General features: G+C 42.8%; 2 protein-coding genes across 2 annotated transcripts in view; both read left to right on the plus strand.

Annotated features, from left to right (window-relative positions):
- The window catches only part of LOC148517294 (uncharacterized), a 193,337-nt gene that overhangs the window by 7,876 nt on the left and 163,105 nt on the right, over window positions 1-22,356 (plus strand). The window lies entirely within an intron of this gene.
- LOC148517295 (uncharacterized) lies at window positions 18-20,846 on the plus strand. Its single transcript, XM_088478863.1, is given in 3 exon segments — window positions 18-308; window positions 14,060-14,179; window positions 14,182-20,846. Coding segments are annotated over 3 exon segments (2,865 nt in total). The 5' UTR covers window positions 18-31; the 3' UTR covers window positions 16,650-20,846.

Consider the following 22,356-nt stretch of genomic DNA (forward strand, 5'->3'; position numbering starts at 1 on the left):
AGAGGGAGAAGAAAAGACGTATGTGACTGATATGAAGCCAGAAGATATAGAGGGAGAAGAAGAGACATATGTGACTGATATGAAGGCAGAAGATATAAATAAACAAGAAGAGACTTATTTTAAGACAGAAGCTACCGAGGGAGAAGAAGAGATAAATGTTTCTGTTATGAAGACAGAAAATACAGAGGAGGAAGAAGAGATAAATGTGAGTGATGATAATAAAGCAGAACATACAGAGGGAGAAGAGATGTATGCAAGAGGTGATCAGCAGTTCAAGGAGGATGAAATCCCTACAGATATCAACACAGGTAATCAGCACTTATATTTTTGCAGAAAAATGTCACATTCGCTTTGCTCAGTCACTACAGCAATCTCTTCTGCACCATCCTCTTCCAGTACCAACTATAGAGTGAAAAGTACCTGGACAGTGAGGAGTCAGGAGCCATCAGCCCCTATTATACTCCTGCTCTCCCCCTCACATCATGTCACTGTGTGTCACCAGCCCAGAGATCTGACCAGTCTCCTCCCCACACTCTGGTTCATCTCATACATCTGGAGCCATCAGCCCCTATTATACTCCTGCTCTCCCCCTCACATCATGTCACTGTGTGTTACCAGCCCAGAGATATGACCAGTCTCCTCCCCACACTCTCTGGTGTATCTCATACATCAGGAGCCATCAGCCCCTATTATACTCCTGCTCTCCTCCTCACATCATGTCACTGTGTGTTACCAGCCGAGATCTGACCAGTCTCCTCCCCACACTCTCTGGTGTATCTCATCCATCAGGAGCCATCAGCCCCTATTATATTCCTCTCCTCCTCACATCATGTCACTGTGTGTTACCAGCCCAGAGATCTGACCAGTCTCCTCCCCACACTCTCTGGTGTATCTCATACATCAGGAGCCATCAGCGCCTATTCTACTCCTGCTCTCCCCCTCACATCATGTCACTGTGTGTTACCAGCCCAGAGATCTGACCAGTCTCCTCCCCACACTCTCTGGTGTATCTCATACATCAGGAGCCATCAGCCCCTATTATACTCCTGCTCTCCTCCTCACATCATGTCACTGTGTGTTACCAGCCCAGAGATCTGACCAGTCTCCTCCCCACACTCTCTGGTGTATCTCATACATCTGGAGCCATCAGCCCCTATCATACTCCTGCTCTCCCCCTCACATCATGTCACTGTGTGTTACCGGCCCAGAGATCTGACCAGTCTCCTCCCCACACTCTCTGGTGTATCTCATACATCTGGAGCCATCAGCCCCTATTATACTCCTGCTCTCCCCCTCACATCATGTCACTGTATGTTACCAGCCCAGACATCTGTCCAGTCTCCTCCTCACACTCTCTTGTATCTCATACATCAGTAGAAGGGATGTCAGCATGATCCTACCTGTGTTCAGGGCCATAAAGAGCTGCGCCAAATCACTGGCTAATCACTTGAGGTGTAGCCATGCCCCTTATGATTTTAAATTTAAAAAAAAGGAAAAATATTAATTTTGTAGTGGTGCGCTGTGAGCCCCTCAACTCTGCGAAAAGCCAGGGGGAGGCGTGATCACCCCCCCCCCTTCCCCCCTACAGGCACAAGAGGCTGCTGCAACGTGTGCTTGGCTGGTGTGAGGTAAGAGGGAGGGGAGCCCGGCCACACCAGCAAGCCTGGGTCTGGGTAATTAGTACCCGGTCCCACCCCTCTGCGCCCATACCTGTGTTCTACCACATGTGAGATTATCCTCTTGAATAATAATACCATACTAGTTCATTCTTTATATGTGTATACTAATACTGCTATACTAAAGCAGAATAAGAGGCGATTCCCCTTTCCCTAAGATCATACTACACACATGACTTTATATTGCATTCTTGTGTAGCAGAGTGGGCCAACAGTAATGTGTCTGTGTGATGCTCTTACAAAATGTGCACCAACCCTCCACTATATTAGAGGGACCATCATCTAAAATTACAGACTAGTGTAAAAAACTAGCAATAAGGTCAAAACGGCTGCAAACGGATATCCCTGAGTACTAAGACTCCACCTTACTAGAGGTGCCATCTTCTAGAGATGGACGTCTTAGGACTCCAGATATACATTTTATTACATAGTATTTACACTGGTTTCTATTTTTAGTTGAAGGTCACAGTGTAGAATAACTTAGGCTTGTTATTATTGTATATAACCCTGAGGAAGTCCTACGGACCACACTGGTGGTTAGGACGAAACGCGTTTTATAGACTGATGGAGACATTTGTCGGTGTCTATTATGTTCAATGTTTTTGAAAAGATTTTTCAAATAAGTGAATGATATATTTTAATCATATTACGTTTGGATTTATCTTGTTTTTCCAGTTATTTTGGGTGCACTAGAGTGAACATTTTCACCATTCTTGTGAGATGATCATATGACATGTTTATTTTAGGGACGGGACCACGTGGTTATGGCACATTTCCCTCTGGATGTACTGGTGATTTTATCTGGACAATATTGCACAAATACAGTGCATCCGGAAAGTATTCACAGCGCTTCACTTTTTCCACATTTTGTTATGTTACAGCCTTACTCCAAAATGTAATAAATTCATTTTTGTCCTCAAAATTCTACAATACCCTATAATGACAACATGTAAATAGTTTTTTTGAGATTTTTGCAGAGTTACCAAAAAAAACTTAAGAAATCACATGTACGTAAGTATTTACAGCCTTTGCCATGAAGCTCAAAATTGAGCTGAGGTGCATCCAGTTTTCACTGGTCATTTTTGAGATGTTCCAACAGCTTAATTGGAGTCCACCTGTGGTAAATTCAGTTGATTTTGAAAGGCATAAACCTGTCTGTATAAGGTTTCACACTTGACAGTGCATGTCAGAGCACAAACCAAGCATGAAGTCCAAGGAATTGTCTGTAGACCTCCGAGACAGGATTGTCTCGAGGCACAAATCTGGGGAAGGGTACTGAAAAATATCTGCTGCTTTGAAGGTCCCAATGAGCACTGTGGCCTCCATCATCTGTAAATGGAAGAAGTTCGGAACCACCAGGACTCTTCCTAGAGTTGGCCGGCCGTCTAAACTGAGCAATCGGGGGAGAAGGGCCCTAGTCAGGGAGGTGACCAAGAACGCGATGGTCACTCTGTCAGAGCTATAGCATTCCTTTGTGGAGAAAGGAGAACCTTCCAGAAGGACAACCATCTCTGCAGCAATCCACCAATCAGGCCTGTATGGTAGAGTGACCAGACGGAAGCCACTCCTTAGTAAAAAGCACATGGCAGCCCACCTGGAGATTGCCAAAATGCACCTGAAGGCCTCTCAGACCATGAGAAACAAATTTCTCTGATGAGACAAAGATTGAACTCTTTGGCGTGAATGCCAGGCGTTATGTTTGGAGGAAACCAGGCACCGCTCATCACCAGGCCAATACCATCCCTACAGTGAAGCATGGTGGTGGCAGCATCATGCTGTGGGGATATTTTTCAGCGGCAGGAAATGGGAGACTAGTCAGAATAGAGGGAAAGATGAATGCAGCAATGTACAGAGACATCCTGGATGAAAATCTGCTCCAGAGCGCTCTAGACCTCAGACTGGGGCGACGGTTCATCTTTCAGCAGGAAAACGACCCTAAGCACACAGCTAAGATATGAAAGGAGTGCCTTCAGGACAACTCTGTGAATGTCCTTGAGTGGCCCAGCCAGAGCCCAGACTTGAATCCAATTGAACATCTCTGGAGAGATCTGAAAATGGCTGTGCACCAACGCTTCCCATCTAACCTGATGGAGCTTGAGAGGTGCTGCAAAGAGGAATGGGTGAAACTGCCCAAAGATAGGTGTGCCAAGCTTGTGGCATCATATTCAAAAAGACTTGAGGCTGTAATTGCTGCCAAAGGTGCATCAACAAAGTATTGAGCAAAGGCTGTGAATACTTATGTACATGTGATTTCTTAGGTTTTTTTTTTTCATTACATTTACAAAAATCCCCAAAAAACTTTTTACACGTTGTCATTATGGGGTATTGTGTGTAGAATTTTGAAGACAAAAATGAATTTATTCCATTTTGGAGTAAGGCTGTAACATAACAAAATGTGGAAAAAGTGAAGCGCTGTGAATACTTTCCGGATGCACTGTATATACATATAGACACACACATATAGTAATGTATGTGAGGCTTGGTCTTTTTGGGACATTGCATGACAACTGCAGATGGAGTAAGAAGGCGCTTATTAATTATCTTGGAAGAGCAAAGCTTGATTTGTAGCACATTTGCAGTATGGGTCTGGGGCATGCACAGATTCCCGACCCTTGGGATTTGCAATCAGACTCAAAGTACCTGATCGGGTTGTGCTATATATGCTGCAACCCATGTGACCCATGACCGTACGCTCCGTCTTGACCATAGAGGAGGATGATCCTCCGGCTTCTATATCCAAGCAGAATTACTGCTACCATTTTTCCTTTTTCTGATCAACTAGTGGATCATTTGGAGGTAGCATGGAAAACTCCTGGAAAGCGTTACAGGTGCAAAGACGCCTGTCTCACGCGTATCCGTTTGCTGGGGAGTATTTTGCCACATGGGAATCTCCATCTGTGGTGGATTCACATGTCACGTGCTTGGTCAAGAGCGCGACTTTGCCTATGCCTTCCATATCGTCCTTAGGACACTACAGGTAGGAGGGTGGAAAGTTGCCTGAAGTTTATATATTCCCTGTCGGGTGCGGTGGCCAGGTCGGCTATAGCTTTCTGCTGGGTAGCCAGAGCTATGGAGTCCTTGGCAGACTCCCTGGAGGAGTCCCTGTCTTCAGACGCTAATAGCGACCATGTGACTCTGGTGGGCAATGTTCGTGATTCAGCCGCATATATTAATGAGGCTGATTTGGATGTTACTCTCCTATCTTCAAGGGGGTCGGCGGCCGCAATTGCGGCTCGCCGTACTTTGTAGCTCTGCTCCTGGAGAGCAGATGCAAACTCTAAGGAGGGTTTGCCTTATAATGGTAAAGTTCAGTTCGACAGCATGCCTGCTTTCTGCGTCCATGCCTGCCGGGTCAAGAACTGTGTCCTTTCGGCCCTTTAGGGACCAAGGTAAGGTTTAAAAGAGTCAGTCAGACTGGCAAGTCCAAGAGACAGGCTTGGAGCGCAAGGCGTCCCGACATGCTGAGGACCTGACTAGTCTGACAAAGCCTTGCAGGCCCAGAAAGCAGTACATTCCTGGCTACAAGCAGGAGTCATTGTACCTGTCCCAATGTCGCAAAGGTGACAGGGATATTATTCAAACCTCTTTCTGGTGCTCATAGCACCTATCCTCAATCTCAAGTCCCTGAACAAAGTCTTCGGGGTACCTCGATTCAGGATGGAAACCCTACGCTCCATGATACTGGCAATGGAACTGGGGAATTTATGGTATCCCTGGATGTCCAGGATACATATCTGCATATCCCGATTGCATCTTCGCACCAGCGGTTTCTCAGACTAGCTACAGTACCAGTCAAAAGTTTGGACACACCTTCTCATTCAATGGTTTTTGTTTATTTAAATTATTTTTAACGTAGTAGATTAATGACATCAAAACTATGAAAGAACACATATGGAACTATGTTGTAAACAAAAAAGTGTTAAACAAATCAAAATATGTTTTATATTTTAGATTCCTAAAAGTAGCCACCTTTTGCTTGGATGACTGCTTTGCACACTCTTGGCATTCTCTCAGTCAGCTTCATGAGGTAGTTTCCTGGAATGCTTTTGAATTAACAGATGTGCCTTGTCAAGAGTCAATCTGTGGAATTACTTGCCTTCTTAATGTGTTTGAGACCATCAGTTGTGTTGTGCAGAGGTAGGGTTAGTACACAGTGGACACCACTATTAGACTACTGTTGTAATCCATATTATGGCACCAACCACTCAACTCAGTAAAGAGAAATGACAGTCCATCATTACTTTAAGACATGAAGGTCAGTCGATACAGAAAATTTCAAGAACTTTGAATGTATCCTCAAGTGCCATTGCAAAAACTATCAAACGCTATGATGAAACTGGCTCTCATGAGGACCGCCCCAAGAAAGGAAGACCAAGAGTTACCTCTGCTGCAGAGGATGTTCATTAGGGTTACCAGCCTCAGAAACTGCTACTCAACAGCACCTCAGATTAGAGACCACATAGTCTTCACAGAGTTCGAGTAGCAGATAAATCTCAACATCAACTGTTCAGAGGAGACTGTGTGAATCAGGCCTTCATGGTTGTATTGCTGTGAAGAAGTCACTACTGAGGATGAACAACAAGAAGAAGAGAATTGTTTGGGCCAAGAAATACAAGGAATGGACATTATACCAGTGGAAATCTGTACTTTTGGTCTGATGAGTCCAAAATTTAGATTTTTGGTTCCAACCGCCGTGTCTTTGTGAGACGCAGAGAAGGTGAGCAGATGGTTTCTGCATGTGTGGTTCCCACTGTGAAGCAAGGCAGGAGGAGGTGTGATGGTGTGGGGGTGCTTTTCTGCTGACACTGTTGGTGATTTATTCAAAATTCAAGGCACACTTAACCAGCATGGCTACCACAGCATTCTGCAGCGCCATGCTGGTTTGCGCTTACTGGGACCATCATTTGTTTTTCAACAAGACAATGACCCCAAACACACCTCCAGGCTATGAAAGGGCTACTTGACCAAGAAGGAAAGTGATGGAGTGCTGTGTCAGATGACCTGGCCTCCACAATCACCCGACCTAAACCCAATTGAGCTGGTTTAGGATGAATTGGACCACAGAGTGAAGGAAAAGCCACCAACAAGTGCTCAGCAACTCTGGGAACTCCTTCAAGACTGTTGGAAAACCATTCCAGGAGACTACTTCATGAAGCTGATTGAGAGTATGCCAAGAGTGTGCAAAGCTGTCATACAAGCAAAAGGGGGCTACTTTGAGGAATCTAAAATATAAAACATATTTTGATTTTGTTTAACACTTTTATTTACAATATAATTCCATATGTGTTCTTTCATAGTTTTGATGTCTTCAGTATTAATCTACTATGTTGAAAATTATTTAAATAAACAAAAACCATTGAATGAGAAGGTGTGTCCAAACTTTTGACTGGTACTGTATATGGCAACAACATTCCAGTTTCGGGCTTTACCTTTTGGCCTCTCAACGGCCCCTTGGGTGTTTACCAAGAGTATGGTGGTAATGGCATTCCATCTGAGACTACAAGGGATCCGCCTATTACCTTACCTGGATGATCTCTTGCTGCTGGCAGTATCTCCAGAGGTACTTCTCCACCACCGGCAGCTTACCATTTCGGTGCTCCAGTCGCACGGGTGGCTGATTAATTGGAAGAAGTCCTCATTGACTCCATCTCAGAGAATGTTCCACGTGGGAGCCCTCTTGGATTCACAACAGCAACGGATCTTTTTGACACCAGACAAGATCTTTGTTTTTCAGATGCAAATATGCAAATGTCTCCAGGGTAGCAAGGTGTTCATTCACCCAGCAATGCAACTACTGGGATCCATGGTATCGACCTTTGTCATGGTGGAGTATGCCCAGTTTAATTTGCGACCTCTGTCAATTTTCATTCCCGGAGTCCTCAATTGGGAAGCGGACTTCCTCAGCCATCACGACATGCATCCTGGGGAATGGTCTCTTCTCCAGAGTTGTTTCTACTCCTAGTGGAAAGGTGGGGCCTTCCAGACGGTAGTCCTCGTGGCCTTCCGACACTATTGCAAACTGCCAGTGTACGGGTCCAGACCAGACGCTCTCCTTGTAGAAGCTCTGTCAGTCAAGTGGACCTTCCAATTTGTGTACCTCTTTGCTCCGGTGTCCCTTCTTCCTCGAATACTTCGAAAGTTCAAGCTGGAATGTGGCACTATCCTGCTGTTGGCTCCAGTGTGGCCCACAGGGCACTGGTATTTAGATTTTCAGAGTCTCTCCATCGACACTCTGTTGCTGTTACCTCAACATCTGGACCTGTTGTCTCAGGATCCTTGTTTTTACCCGGACCTGGGTTGTCTATCTTTGATGGCTTGGCTCTTGAGACATTTCTCCTAAGGTCGAAAGGTTTTTCCAGCTCTGCGGTTAACACCATGCTCAGAGCTTGGAAACCGGCTTCTACAGGTTTTACCACAGGGTGTGGCATACCTACTTTAAATGGTGTCGCCTTAGGGGGTCGATCCCCAGGTGTTTCGGATATCCAGGGTTCTGGCTTTCCTATAGACGGGCTTAGATCAGGGTTTTTGCCTTGCCTCCTTAAAAGTGCATGTCTCTGCACTGTCAGTGTGGTTTCTACATAGGATTGCTCCGCTTCCTGAATTTCGCACCTTTAGGCAGGGTGTCCTTCGCATTCAGCCTCCCTTTGTCCCTCCAATAGCTCCTTGGAATTTGGCTGTGGTCCTTAGGGCTCTCCAAGGACCTCCATTTGAACCTCTGGGCTCAGTGGACTTCAAGTGGCTTGCAGTGAAGACTGTGTTTCTTCTGGCTGTTACTTCGGCCAGAAGCGTATCAGATTTGGGGGTTCTCTTCTGTCGCCCTCCTTTTCTAATTTTTCACCGGGACAGGGCAGAACTTCGCCCTGGTTTCCTTCCTAAGGTGGTGTCTAGTTTCCACATTAATTAGGATATTATAGTACTGGCCTTTAAGTCACCAGACCGTTCAGCAGGTGAGGCCTCATTGGATGTGGTACGGGTTCTATGGATTTACGTGGACCCTACCAGTTCCCTTCGGAAGTTGGGCTCTTTGTTTGTCCTCTACGGTTTCCACAAGAAGGGTTGGCCTGCCAATAAGCAAACTTTGGCAAGGTGGATTTGCATGGCGATCTCTGAGGCTTACACTCTGGAGGGCATTCCAGTGCTGCCCTCTGTTTCTGCTCACTGTACAGGGTCTGTGGGTCCTTCATGGGCAGCTCCCCGCGGTCCTCTGTCCATATTTTTGTATGGTATTATGCTTTTGATACCTTCGCCTCTCAGGATACTTCCTTTGGGCGGTGGATTCTCCTTTTTGCACAGGAACGTCCCCACCCTTAAAGTGATTGCTTTGTGACATCCCTGTGGATCCCTAAGGACCCTGAAGTAGAAAAGAAGATATATGGTGTGAGAATGTGATTCTTGAGTGTTCCAGACTTCTTCTTTCTCTCTTATTTTCTCCTCCTCTGGCCTTTGGCTTACTACTAAACTGAGGAGCTTCTGGCTGGGAGGCGGGGTATAGAGGGGAAGCCAGGTGCATCCTGGGAAGAAAAAATTAACTATGTGGTGCCCAGATGCCTCTGCCATCACGATACCCCAAGGTATCCCTGTGGATCCTAAGGACCTCATAGATAGAGAGATAACAAAGGTAGGTTCTTACCATATCTCTTCTTTTTATTTTACTTTACTGTAATGGGGTCTATCCACTAGGCGACCTGAAAGACTGAACGACTAGCGTTCAGACCTTCAGGTCGCTGAGGTGCAGTGCCAGCACTGAACGGTGTTCACTGAACATCATTCAGTGCAGAGACTGACCTCCTATCTCTGAACATGCGGAACCTGACGATCGTCATCAGGTTGACGGGCATGTTCAGTAGATAGTCGGGGTCGGCAAGGACCCAGAGTGCACGCGCATCGCTGGTCCTTCCTGGCTATCCATTACACAACTTTCTGTACATTGTGACCAAAACCTCCTGGTTTTAATTGGATCGTGCAAAAAGTTTTGTAATGGATAGGCCCCTTAACATAGCAAGCAGTACTAGACAGTCTTCTGGACGTCTGTGCTGCTGCTCCATCATCCCTCTTGCACACCGGGACTCGGCGGGGCATCGAGCGGGACCTGGTTAGCGTGGCTCCTCTGTCCCCAGACTGCAGCTGGGACGCAAGGGGACAGGTAAGGCGGGCAGTCTCGCCTCCGGTCTCTGGAGACAGACCAGAGGCGCCGATGCGGACACAGGTCCATCCGGGACTCCAATAGACCACAAGGGCATACATTACTTGTGCATAGAGTCCAGGGAACCGGTGGATAAAGGGCCTGATTCAGACCCACTCGCAAGCGGCTTTCCGCTCGCAAGTGGGTCGATGTTGTGCACTGCGCATGCACACGACGGCGGGAGCTCCGTCGTGCGCATGCGCCAGACGTGACGAGCGAAGGACTTTCCTTCGCTCGTTGTGTCTGATCAAAGGGGGCGTGCTGTCGATGTTGATTGACAGCACGCCCCCTTTGGTGGGCGTACCGGGGGCGTGCCTCCCTGACGGGGGCGTTCTCAAGGGAACGCCTACCGTCAGAAGCCGGCCCCACTGACATCACTAGTGATGTCAGTGGGAGTGATTTTGGCTCTGATAGAGCCAAAATCACTCAGGGCCTTGTGGTTGAGAAACTCAACCGCAGGCTCCGGCTCGCAGTGGCGATGGTCAAGACCAGCGCGGCCATCAACCTGCACGCTCGTACAGGCTGTGGGTGGTGACCCACAGCTATATGAGCCTCCAGGAGGACGCTCCATATTAATGGAGGACGGCCCTCATTCAGAGTGTGCGCTCTGCTCAGAACGTACGGCTCTGAATGAGGGCCAATGTCAGCACAGGGGCTGACATTAACCACCGGTTCTCCTTTCCTCTTGCCTGGACCTGCCTTGTTCTGCCTTGGTGAGATGTTTAGTGAAACTGACCTGCAACATTCTTTTGAACAGAAATGGATTGGCGTGCTGCGCTGGAGATGAGCATCTCAGTTAGGGAAATAGATTAGGTTATGTGTACAGCATCAAAGGCTGGACTGAGCGCTAGTGTCGATGTATGTTAATAAAATAATTAGGTAAACATAAGCACAAAATTCAGCATCAACAGTATATATGGTTAAAAAGTGGGTATTATGGCCACTATGTGTATATTGTTAATGTTTATAGCCTTTTAGGGCTTTATGGGTGCGGTGATAGGAGGTCCAGTGTCCGCTTTTCAGAGGGTTCTTCACCCTGTTGGGGTTGAGGGTATCCCTATCCCTACCTCCCCCTACCTGAGGTCGGCATTCCTCCTTTCCCTGCAGTCACCGATATGTGGCTGGGACCCGGTCGTATAGTCGCGGCACTTTGTGATGTCAGATACCGTTATATTCTTCACAAGGGTCTCACCTCCTCCAGCTAGTATTCTCTCGCACTGTCCACGGTTAAACCAGCGCATTTCACATTCGTTGGGATGCTTTTTCAAGGATATTTGCTGTCATTTTTTTAGGTCTTTGAATAAAAAACTTTATTTAGAATTGGGAATGACTGGAACCTGAAGTGCCCTGTTATAGCAGCAACCTCATGTTCCTATAAGCCATATTTAAAAACAATATACTGCTGTGCTTTATTTTGACAAAATAAAATATAAATCAAAGGATAAATACAAAATAGGCGATAAAAGAAGAGAATGAGAGATCACTGAAGTTAAAATGTTATGTGTTGTGAACGTGTTTGCAATTGTGTTAAAATTATGTTAAAAAGGCTTTGAGGTCAATGTCTATATTGAGACCATTAGACTCCGACATTAGTAACTGGTATATCCATTTCGTTTCATTCTTCTTGAGAGTTAACCAGATCTTCTCTCCAGTGGGGTATATCTTTCTGCATACCAACAAATTTTTGCCCTTTTGGAGCTCTGTTATGGTGTTCTGCAAAATGTGCTGAAAGGCTGTGGGTTTTCAGTCCTTTTTGTATATTATACAGATGTTCGGATATTCTTGTTTTCATTTTTGTCTGGCCAACATATTGGGTGCCACGTGGGCATTCCAATAAGTATATTTCTCCCTCAGTGTCACAAGACATACAGTTCTTGATTTTAAATTCTTTTTTTGTGATACTTGAATGGAAAATTTGAGCTGGTTTCATGGTTGATGTTTGGTTTTTACAGCCTGGCAGAAGTAGTGTGGGGAGGAAGCTTTGTGTTGAATTTCTTGCTTTCTGTACATGATTTTTGATTGTGTTGGTGAACTTTTTTTCAGGTCTTCATCCAATAATAAGACATCCAATGGTTATTCAGGATTTTCTCAATTTCTTTATGGTTCCCATTGTATTGTGTGATAAAAATGGATTGTGTTTCTGTTTGTTGTTGGTTTTTGATTTGTAGTTAGTAATTTTCTTCTATTTTTGAGATCTTGTCTATTTGTTGTAATGCTGTTTCTTTGTAGCCCTTTTGGATAAATTTTTTCTTCATTTCTCTGGTTTGTTACATGAAGATATGGTCTTCTGTACAGTTTCGTCTTACGCGTCGGAATTGTCCTCCTGGAATATTTACCCATTGTCTATGATGATTACTGTTGTATGCCAACATATTGTTTCCATTCACTTTCTTGATATGGGGTCTTGTTTGGATACTGTTTTCTTTTATGTAAATTTCAAGATCCAGAAATACCACCGGTGGTTGTGAATTCCAGATTTAGAGAATTACTGTTCATGTAAATGAGAAATTCCTACAGTTCTTCATGGGACCCATTCCAGCCGAAAAACAGATCATCTATATACCTCTGCCAATTCCAAATTTTATCTATGTAGATAAAGCAATGAGACCAGCATCTATGCTTTTTATTGTATTTCATGGGGCTTATATAAGCTAGAAGTTTTTTTTATAGTCTTGAATCATTTTTTTAATATATATTTTCTGCCTTTGTAAATTATTATTAAATTGATATTATTCATTTGCAAACAACATGGGTGCTTCTTGATTTCTCACTGCCCTACCATATGCATGATACTCGGTAATGCCGGCACACCCATGCTTGCCTCCGGTACTGCGCCCCGTGCCCACCAATTACCTTTCCCAGTCAGGAAAGGAATAAATATATAGCATCTATGGCAGCACTCAGGACGACTTGTAAAATATATATACTGTATATATAGAGTAACAGAAGCACTAGTAAAGTACTAAATGGCAAATATATTTCTCCAAGGTTTCTGACCCTATGTATTTTAAACCCTCAGGAAATGTCTGTTTATGCTTAATGAGAGTTTGGGGCTTTAAGGAAAGATGGATAATGGGTCCTGTGGGTGTGGATGTGAGAGTGAAGGGAGGGCTCCATCCACAAGGCCAGTTCATCTTTTCCGGCCTTCAGCCTGAGAGCAGGCTAATTAGTGCCTGCAGCTGTGAGAGGCTCATATAAGCTGTGTCAGGGTTTGGCTCCTGTACTACTTGTAAGTAATGTGCATATGCCTATGTTTGTGGTGAGGGAAATAGGCCCTACCACTTTGAGAGAGGGAATCTGTTTAGTGGCCAGATGGGCTAGGATTTATTTTTATATTTTCCACTTTATACTGCACAATAAAAACTAACTGAAGCTAGCTTGCACGAAAACCCTGGACTGGTGTGCTGTTACTGGTGTGCTGTTCAAGGCTTGACGCCTTTTTGTCAGGATGCGTCACTACAAGTGCAAATAAAGGCCTTTATTTGCACTTGTAGTGACGCATCCTGACGAAAAGGCGTCAAGCCTTGAAACGTTGATGTATCTGTAAATTGTCACCATGATATACTGAATTCAGCACTTTTTTGTACTTTGTATGGGAGTGCCGCCTGTTCCTTTATTTAGGACTATGGAATAATAAATAAATATATATATTTATCTTTATCAGCAGTTTTTTTGCTTTGTTTTCACTTTTTGTGGAACTATCACTATTCCTCATTGGAGCTACCAGCTATTTTTTTCCGTATACTTTAATATACAAATTTTCTATTAAATTAATATATAGGATATATTACATCCTTAATCAATTAGTATTTACACATTTTTTATTTATGTCTGCCTTTTTTTTCTTATGTCAAAGGAAATGACAGCCTCATAAAGAAGTATGGCCTAAATACTGAGGTGAGGGATTGACCTTTCACCCTTAGCCTATAACTTGGGAACCGGGTGAAAGTTCCCTTGGGCATTATCTAGGGCTGGCCGGCTCCTGGGCTAGTAAAAAGAACCTAGAGTGCTAGGGGTCTGCTCTATTTAGTAAGGTTTGTTTCTTCTCCTATATTATGTTTATGAGTGTGAACGGTAGAAGCCCAAAGTGTTCCTCATGATGTTGTACTAAGCACAAACCTATGGGAATAGGGGTGAGATTAATATTTATTAATTATGCCTTTGCTGTGGGATACTTGGATAACTATTTTATTTCTACCAGATGGACCGAATACAAGGAAGACCTCGGAAGGACATCTTGTTTGGTGTCCAGATTTTAAATTAGAAGATAACCTCACACAAGGATCTCCAGAAGAAAATTACATAACCCTAAATATACATCACTTTTTAGTGCAGATATATCATCTGATCCCTCTATTCTTGAGGAATGTACTTCTGGTAACTCACATATTGCTGCACATAGTACAGATCATAGCGGTGATACAGTCACTTCTGTGTGTGGGACATGTTTTACACCAAAATCAGCTCTTGTTAGACATCAGATAAGTCACACAGGTGAGAAGCCATTTCCATGTTCTGAGTGTGGGAAATGTTTTACACATAAATCAGCTCTTGTTACACATGTGAGAAGTCACACAGGTGAGAAACCATTTCCATGTTCTGAGTGTGGGAAAAATTTTACACAGAAATCAGATCTTGTTATACACAAGATAATTCATATAGGTGAGAAACCATTTCAGTGTTCTGAGTGTGGGAAATGTTTTAAAAGGAAATCACATCTTGTTAGACATCAGATAAGTCACACAGGTGAGAAGCCATTTCCATGTTCTGAGTGTGGGAATTGTTTTACAAAGAAATCAGCTCTTGTTACACATGTGAGAAGTCACACAGGTGAGAAACCATTTCCATGTTCTGAGTGTGGGAAATATTTTACACAGAAATCAGATCTTGTTACACATAAGAGAATTCATACAGGTGAGAAACCATTTCAGTGTTCTGAGTGTGGGAAATGTTTTAAAAGGAAATCAGAGCTTGTTATACATCAGAGAAGTCACACAGGTGAGAGGCCATTTCCATGTTCTGAGTGTGGGAAATGTTTTACACATAAATCAGCTCTTGTTACACATGTGAGATGTCACACAGGTGAGAAACCATTTCCATGCTCTGAGTGTGGGAAAAATTTTACACAGAAATCAGATCTTGTTATACACAAGATAATTCATATAGGTGAGAAACCATTTCAGTGTTCTGAGTGTGGGAAATGTTTTAAAAGGAAATCACATCTTGTTACACATCAGATAAGTCACACAGGTGAGAAACCATTTCCATGTTCTGAGTGTGGGAATTGTTTTACAAAGAAATCAGCTCTTGTTACACATGTGAAAAGTCACACAGGTGAGAAGCCATTTCCATGCTCTGAGTGTGGGAAATGTTTTACACAGAAATCAGATCTTGTAAAACATGAGAGAATTCATACAGGTGAGAAACCATTTCCATGTTCTGAGTGTGGGAAATGTTTTAAAAGGAAATCAGAGCTTGTTATACATCAGAGAAGTCACACAGGTGAGAGGCCATTTCCATGTTCTGAGTGTGGGAAATGTTTTACACATAAATCAGCTCTTGTTACACATGTGAGATGTCACACAGGTGAGAAACCATTTCCATGCTCTGAGTGTGGGAAAAATTTTACACAGAAATCAGATCTTGTTATACACAAGATAATTCATATAGGTGAGAAACCATTTCAGTGTTCTGAGTGTGGGAAATGTTTTAAAAGGAAATCACATCTTGTTAGACATCAGATAAGTCACACAGGTGAGAAGCCATTTCCATGTTCTGAGTGTGGGAATTGTTTTACAAAGAAATCAGCTCTTGTTACACATGTGAGAAGTCACACAGGTGAGAAACCATTTCCATGTTCTGAGTGTGGGAAATATTTTACACAGAAATCAGATCTTGTTACACATAAGAGAATTCATACAGGTGAGAAACCATTTCAGTGTTCTGAGTGTGGGAAATGTTTTAAAAGGAAATCAGAGCTTGTTATACATCAGAGAAGTCACACAGGTGAGAGGCCATTTCCATGTTCTGAGTGTGGGAAATGTTTTACACATAAATCAGCTCTTGTTACACATGTGAGATGTCACACAGGTGAGAAACCATTTCCATGCTCTGAGTGTGGGAAAAATTTTACACAGAAATCAGATCTTGTTATACACAAGATAATTCATATAGGTGAGAAACCATTTCAGTGTTCTGAGTGTGGGAAATGTTTTAAAAGGAAATCACATCTTGTTACACATCAGATAAGTCACACAGGTGAGAAACCATTTCCATGTTCTGAGTGTGGGAATTGTTTTACAAAGAAATCAGCTCTTGTTACACATGTGAAAAGTCACACAGGTGAGAAGCCATTTCCATGCTCTGAGTGTGGGAAATGTTTTACACAGAAATCAGATCTTTTAAAACATGAGAGAATTCATACAGGTGAGAAACCATTTCCATGTTCTGAGTGTGGGAAATATTTTACACAGAAATCATATCTTGTTACACATCAGAGATTTCACACAGGTGAAAAACCATTTCCATGTTCTGAGTGTGGGAAATGTTTTACACATAAATCAACTCTTGTTACACATGTGAGAAGTCACACAGGTGAGAAACCATTTCAGTGTTCGGAGTGTGGGAAATGTTTTACAAGAAAATCAGCTCTTGTTACACATGAGAGAAGTCACACAGGTGAGAAACCATTTCCATGCTCTGAATGTGGGAAATATTTTATAAAGAAATCAAATCTTGTTAGACATCAGATAAGTCATACAAATGAGAGGCCATTTCCATGCTCTGAATAGGGATGGACATCAGAGCTTGGTGTCGATTGATTGCCAAGCTTCTGTCATCAAATCATGCAATACGATAGCTACTAGCTATCGCATCATAACCATTGGTGGTTAAACCTTGCATAGAAAAAAACAGCTGCAATAGTCATAGAAACTAAGCTGCAGAACCCACTTTTGGGTGTCCTCGGCTTAATTCAGACACTCTATGGATGGGCATCGGAGACAGCAGCAGATAGCTGGCAACTGTCGCAAAACCTTTTCATTGGAAAAGAGTACTTTAAACGGATCAGGAACATTGATGGTTGGTAACTATTTGTTTCTGATATCCATCCCTAGTTCTTAGTGTGAGAAGTGTTTTATACAGAAACCACCTCTTGTTACACATCAGGGAATTCATAGAGGTGAGAAACCAGTTACATGCTATGAGTCAGTGGCGGATCCAGGGGAGGGCGATCAGGGTGATCGCCCCCCCTAGCAGGGTCCATCCTTGATTATGTTTCAACAATGCTGCTGCACTCCTGCACTGAAATGGTTAAGGTCCCACTCCTCCCTTTAGCTGAACACACCCGGAGCCTTTCATCTGCAGACAGTTCATCAGTCTTTTTGCATGATCAGGCTGCCGGTGTGCTGAGAATGGAGGTGGTGGGGGAGGGCTACAGTATCTGGAGTTATTTTTTTGTGCAGCCAGCTCCCAGCCTATAACTGGGCTAAGGGCACACAGCTCCTGCACAAGCCAGGCACCGAGTGCTGGGGGGCTTTTGCCGAGATCCTGGGGTAGGGGGCTGCTGAAAGTTCAGCTCACGGAGCTGCAGTTTGCAGAGTAGGACATGTAATAGCAGCAGTAGCCTATTGTGATCCTGTCCCCTCCCTGGCCACACTACATCCTCTCTAGTGTGCACACCAGGCAGCATGTACTCCCTGCCCCTTCTCACCCAGGTAAGTGGCTGCAAATCTGGGCACTCAGCCCTGGCTGGCACATGGCTATTGGCACCTTCCAGCTCCTACTTTCAGCAGGGTCTGGTGCTGTGTCCCGGGCATTGTGCAGGGGAAACTGGCTGCACATTTCTGGAGGAGAGATGCCAAGGGATGGGTACCCTGCAGTGTGCCAGGCAGCTCTGTTATTGTTCTTACTGTAGCCTGTGAGTTTGTATAGATGCATTTAGCACACTTGCATTATACATGGTCAGACTCACACAGGACAGAATGTACTAATGCTAAAATGTGGTCAAAACTCCAAAATGTGTAGTTTTTGGAGTTTTGACTGCATTTCCCATATGTACAAAATTCCAGAAAATGTAACTTTCCGGCGCATGTGCCCGATAGGCTGCTAGGCAACACCATCTATAGATGGCGTTGCCTATAGAAGCCTATGGGCTTCTTTCAGCAGAAATCCGCAGTAGGATTCTCCTTTTCCTCAAATGTGCTGGCCGTCTGTAAGAAACCTGAAAGTCGTAACTTCGCATTGGGACAGCTCTTAACGTCAGAGCTGTCCTGTACATAAGTAATCATGCATGCGGCGTTAACAAATGCTGGTATGCATGCGATATGGGGAGAGATGCACATGATACATCTCACCTACAGTGTATACATGTGATACATCCCGCCACTTAACGGGAACATACCGGCATTAACGCCTGTATGCACCTAGAAATGCAAATAGAATCGTAAAGGACAGCTCTCTGTCCTTTGCGGTAGAGGGACTTTTGGGTTTATGACCCTGGAGTCCTTCTGCAGGGGGTGCTGGTAGGGATCTGATTGGATCTCTCACGGATGCAAATGTAAAGAGAAGCCCATAGTCCACCAGGTCCAAGGATACATTCCTGAGCTAGGTACAAATGGAAATGTGGTCTAAACGATGTTTTGTCTGTATTTTTTCCCTTAGTACATCCCACCCATATAGAAATTGGAATTATCAATGTGACTGACAAACTAAAAAAAAAAAACCTGTAAAGGAGAGGAGTAGGTACCAGAAAGGGGAGGAGTCAGGATAGATCACTAAATCACCCCCCCTAAAAAAGTCTAGATCCGCCCCTGCTCTGAGTGGGGGAAATGTTACCCTAGTAATTAGTGTGGTTATAGAGTGTTACAGCTCATTGTTCTACCACTGCTGGGTGACATATAGACCTAGGTTGCAGCACTAGTGTGTGGTGTTACAGCCCATCATTCTTTCACTGCTGGGTGACATATAGACCTAGGGTGCAGCACTAGTGTGTGGTTATAATGTTACTGCTTATTCTACCACTGCTGGGTGACATACAGACCTAGGACGCAGCACTAGGGGGACTATTCATTGTCTTACATGTGCAGCTGCATGCTTACATTGTTCAGTGAGCAGAAGCTTATCACCATTTCTGTACAAGGTGAGATTGTGTGCGATTGCACAAACAAGATTCTTACTGAATTTGACCTTGTAACACTCTGGTTTAGTAACACGTATCAGTGTCAGGGTGACAGTGACATTGGTTTGTCTCGCAGTTGCTTTCTGTAGTGATATCTGTTAGATATTTAGTGTTTATCAATTTTTATTGCATATTATATTTTTATTGCGCGCTCATTAACACCATCATTAATTCATGAATCATACACTTATATATTATAGTCTTTGGTGTTTATATATATTGGCACCCACATTGGTGATGGTTTGTTACTTCTGTTTAAAAATCCTTTAGATTCAGGTATGAATTCTCCCAGGTGCTGCTTCACCAAGTAATTCATCCGGCACAGATATACTACTTTATTAATTAATTAAATAATCTTACTGAGAGTATAAATGCATCTCTCAGGGTTAGTGCACAAGTAACAAGGAGGAGAACAAATCACAGACCTTTTATACACTGGTCATGTCATTTACAGAACCATTACACATTATCACGCCCTCTAACATGATTGTTACCTTCTATGGCATGCAAGCACTGGATGACTTCTGGCATAATCTGATAACACATCTATAATAATATGGAGGCATAGTTTATTCTTATTGGTATTAGAATCCTCCGTCCTGTCCTTGGAATACTATGGACGAGGCTACTTGTCCTGCTAACATCCTTGCTCTGTGGGCTGTATCTCTATATTTGGTAAATAGCTCAGACACTGCGTAATAGGAAAGATCTTATTGTATTCCTTATACTCTCTACATTGAGAAAAACAAGTTATGTAATATCGTGCTTACAGTGACCATGATAGCTGAGTCCTGCTGCAGCATCATGGCTGACGGGTGGTTCTAATACTGACTAATGTATATATGTGCTCTGTATGATATATATCAGTATATGGATATTTGTAACTTGTAAATATATGTACGTATATGAAATATATCTGTATATATTGAGTTATGTGAAATATTCTGTATTTATTGTTTCTTATTGAATCTAATTTACGCAATTTCCACCCTTTGAATATACACATTTTACATGTGTCATATTTATAGATTACACTGGAACATAAAGCTCCTCCATATCTATCTCAGGTGTCTCTTTATTGTACATGTCTCATATTTATAGATTACACTGGAACATAAAGCTCCTCCATATCTATCCCAGGTGTCTCTTTATTGTACATGTCTCATATTTATAGATTACACTGGAACATGAAGCTCCTCCATATCTATCCCAGGTGTCTCTGTATTCTACATGTGTCATATTTATAGATTACACTGGAACATAAAGCTCCTCCATATCTATCCCAGGTGTCTCTGTATTGTACATGTGTCATATTTATAGATTACACTGGAACATAAAGCTCCTCCATATCCCAGGTGTCTCTGTATTGTACATGTGTCATATTTATAGATTACACTGGAACATAAAGCTCCTCCATATCTATCCCAGGTGTCTCTTTATTGTACATGTCATATTTATAGATTACACTGGAACATAAAGCTCCTCCATATCTATCCCAGGTGTCTCTTTATTGTACATGTGTCATATTTATAGATTACACTGGAACATAAAGCTCCTCCATATCTATCCCAGGTGTCTCTTTATTGTACATGTGTCATATTTATAGATTACACTGGAACATAAAGCTCCTCCATATCTATCCCAGGTGTCTCTCTATTGTACATGTGTCACATTTATAGATTACACTGGAACATAAAGCTCCTCCATATCTATCCCAGATGTCTCTTTATTGTACATGTGTCACATTTATAGATTACACTGGAACATAAAGCTCCTCCATATCTATCCCAGGTGTCTCTTTATTGTACATGTGTCATATTTATAGATTACACTGGAACATAAAGCTCCTCCATATCTATCCCAGGTGTCTCTTTATTGTACATGTGTCATATTTATAGATTACACTGGAACATAAAGCTCCTCCATATCTATCCCAGGTGTCTCTTTATTGTACATGTGTCATATTTATAGATTACACTGGAACATAAAGCTCCTCCATATCTATCCCAGGTGTCTCTTTATTGTACATGTGTGATATTTATAGATTACACTGGAACATAAAGCTCCTCCATATCTATCCCAGGTGTCTCTGTATTGTACATGTGTCATGTTTATAGATTACACTGGAACATAAAGCTCCTCTATATCTATCCCAGGTGTCTATTGTATATGTGTCATATTTATAGATTACACTGGAACATAAAGCTCCTCCATATCCATCCCAGGTGTCTCTTTATTGTACATGTGTCATATTTATAAATTACACTGGAACATAAAGCTCCTCTATATCTATCCCAGGTGTCTCTGTATTGTACATGTGACATATTTATAGATTACACTGGAACATAAAGCTCCTCCATATCCCAGGTGTCTATTGTACATGTGTGATATTTATAGATTACACTGGAACATAAAGCTCCTCCATATCTATCCCAGGTGTCTCTGTATTGTACATGTGTCATATTTACAGATTACACTGGAACATAAAGCTCCTCCATATCTATCCCAGGTGTCTGTTTATTGTACATGTGACATATTTACAGATTACACTGGAACATAAAGCTCCTCCATATCTATCCTAGGTGTCTCTTTATTGTACATGTGTCATATTTATAGATTACACTGGAACATAAAGCTCCTCCATATCTATCCCAGGTGTCTCTGTATTGTACATGTGACATATTTATAGATTACACTGGAACATAAAGCTCCTCCATATCTATCCCAGGCTTCTCTTTATTGTACATGTGTCATATTTATAGATTACACTGGAACATAAAGCTCCTCCATATCTATCCCAGGTGTCTGTTTATTGTACATGTGACATATTTATAGATTACACTGGAACATAAAGCTCCTCCATATCTATCCTAGGTGTCTCTTTATTGTACATGTGTCATATTTATAGATTACACTGGAACATAAAGCTCCTCCATATCTATCCCAGGTGTCTCTGTATTGTACATGTGTCATATTTATAGATTACACTGGAACATAAAGCTCCTCCATATCTATCCCAGGTGTCTCTTTATTGTACATGTGTCATATTTATAGATTACACTGGAACATAAAGCTCCTCCATATCTATCCCAGGTGTCTCTCTATTCTACATGTGTCATATTTATAAATTACACTGGAACATAAAGCTCCTCCATATCTATCCCAGGTGTCTCTTTATTGTACATGTGTCATATTTATAGATTACACTGGAACATAAAGATCCTCCATATCTATCCCAGGTGTCTCTTTATTGTACATGTGTCATATTTATAGATTACACTGGAACATAAAGCTCCTCCATATCTATCCCAGGTGTCTCT

The sequence above is a fragment of the Taudactylus pleione genome, unplaced genomic scaffold (assembly GCF_031769625.1).
Source record: "Taudactylus pleione unplaced genomic scaffold, aTauple2 ptg000224l, whole genome shotgun sequence".
NCBI classification, from domain to species: Eukaryota; Metazoa; Chordata; class Amphibia; order Anura; family Myobatrachidae; genus Taudactylus; species Taudactylus pleione.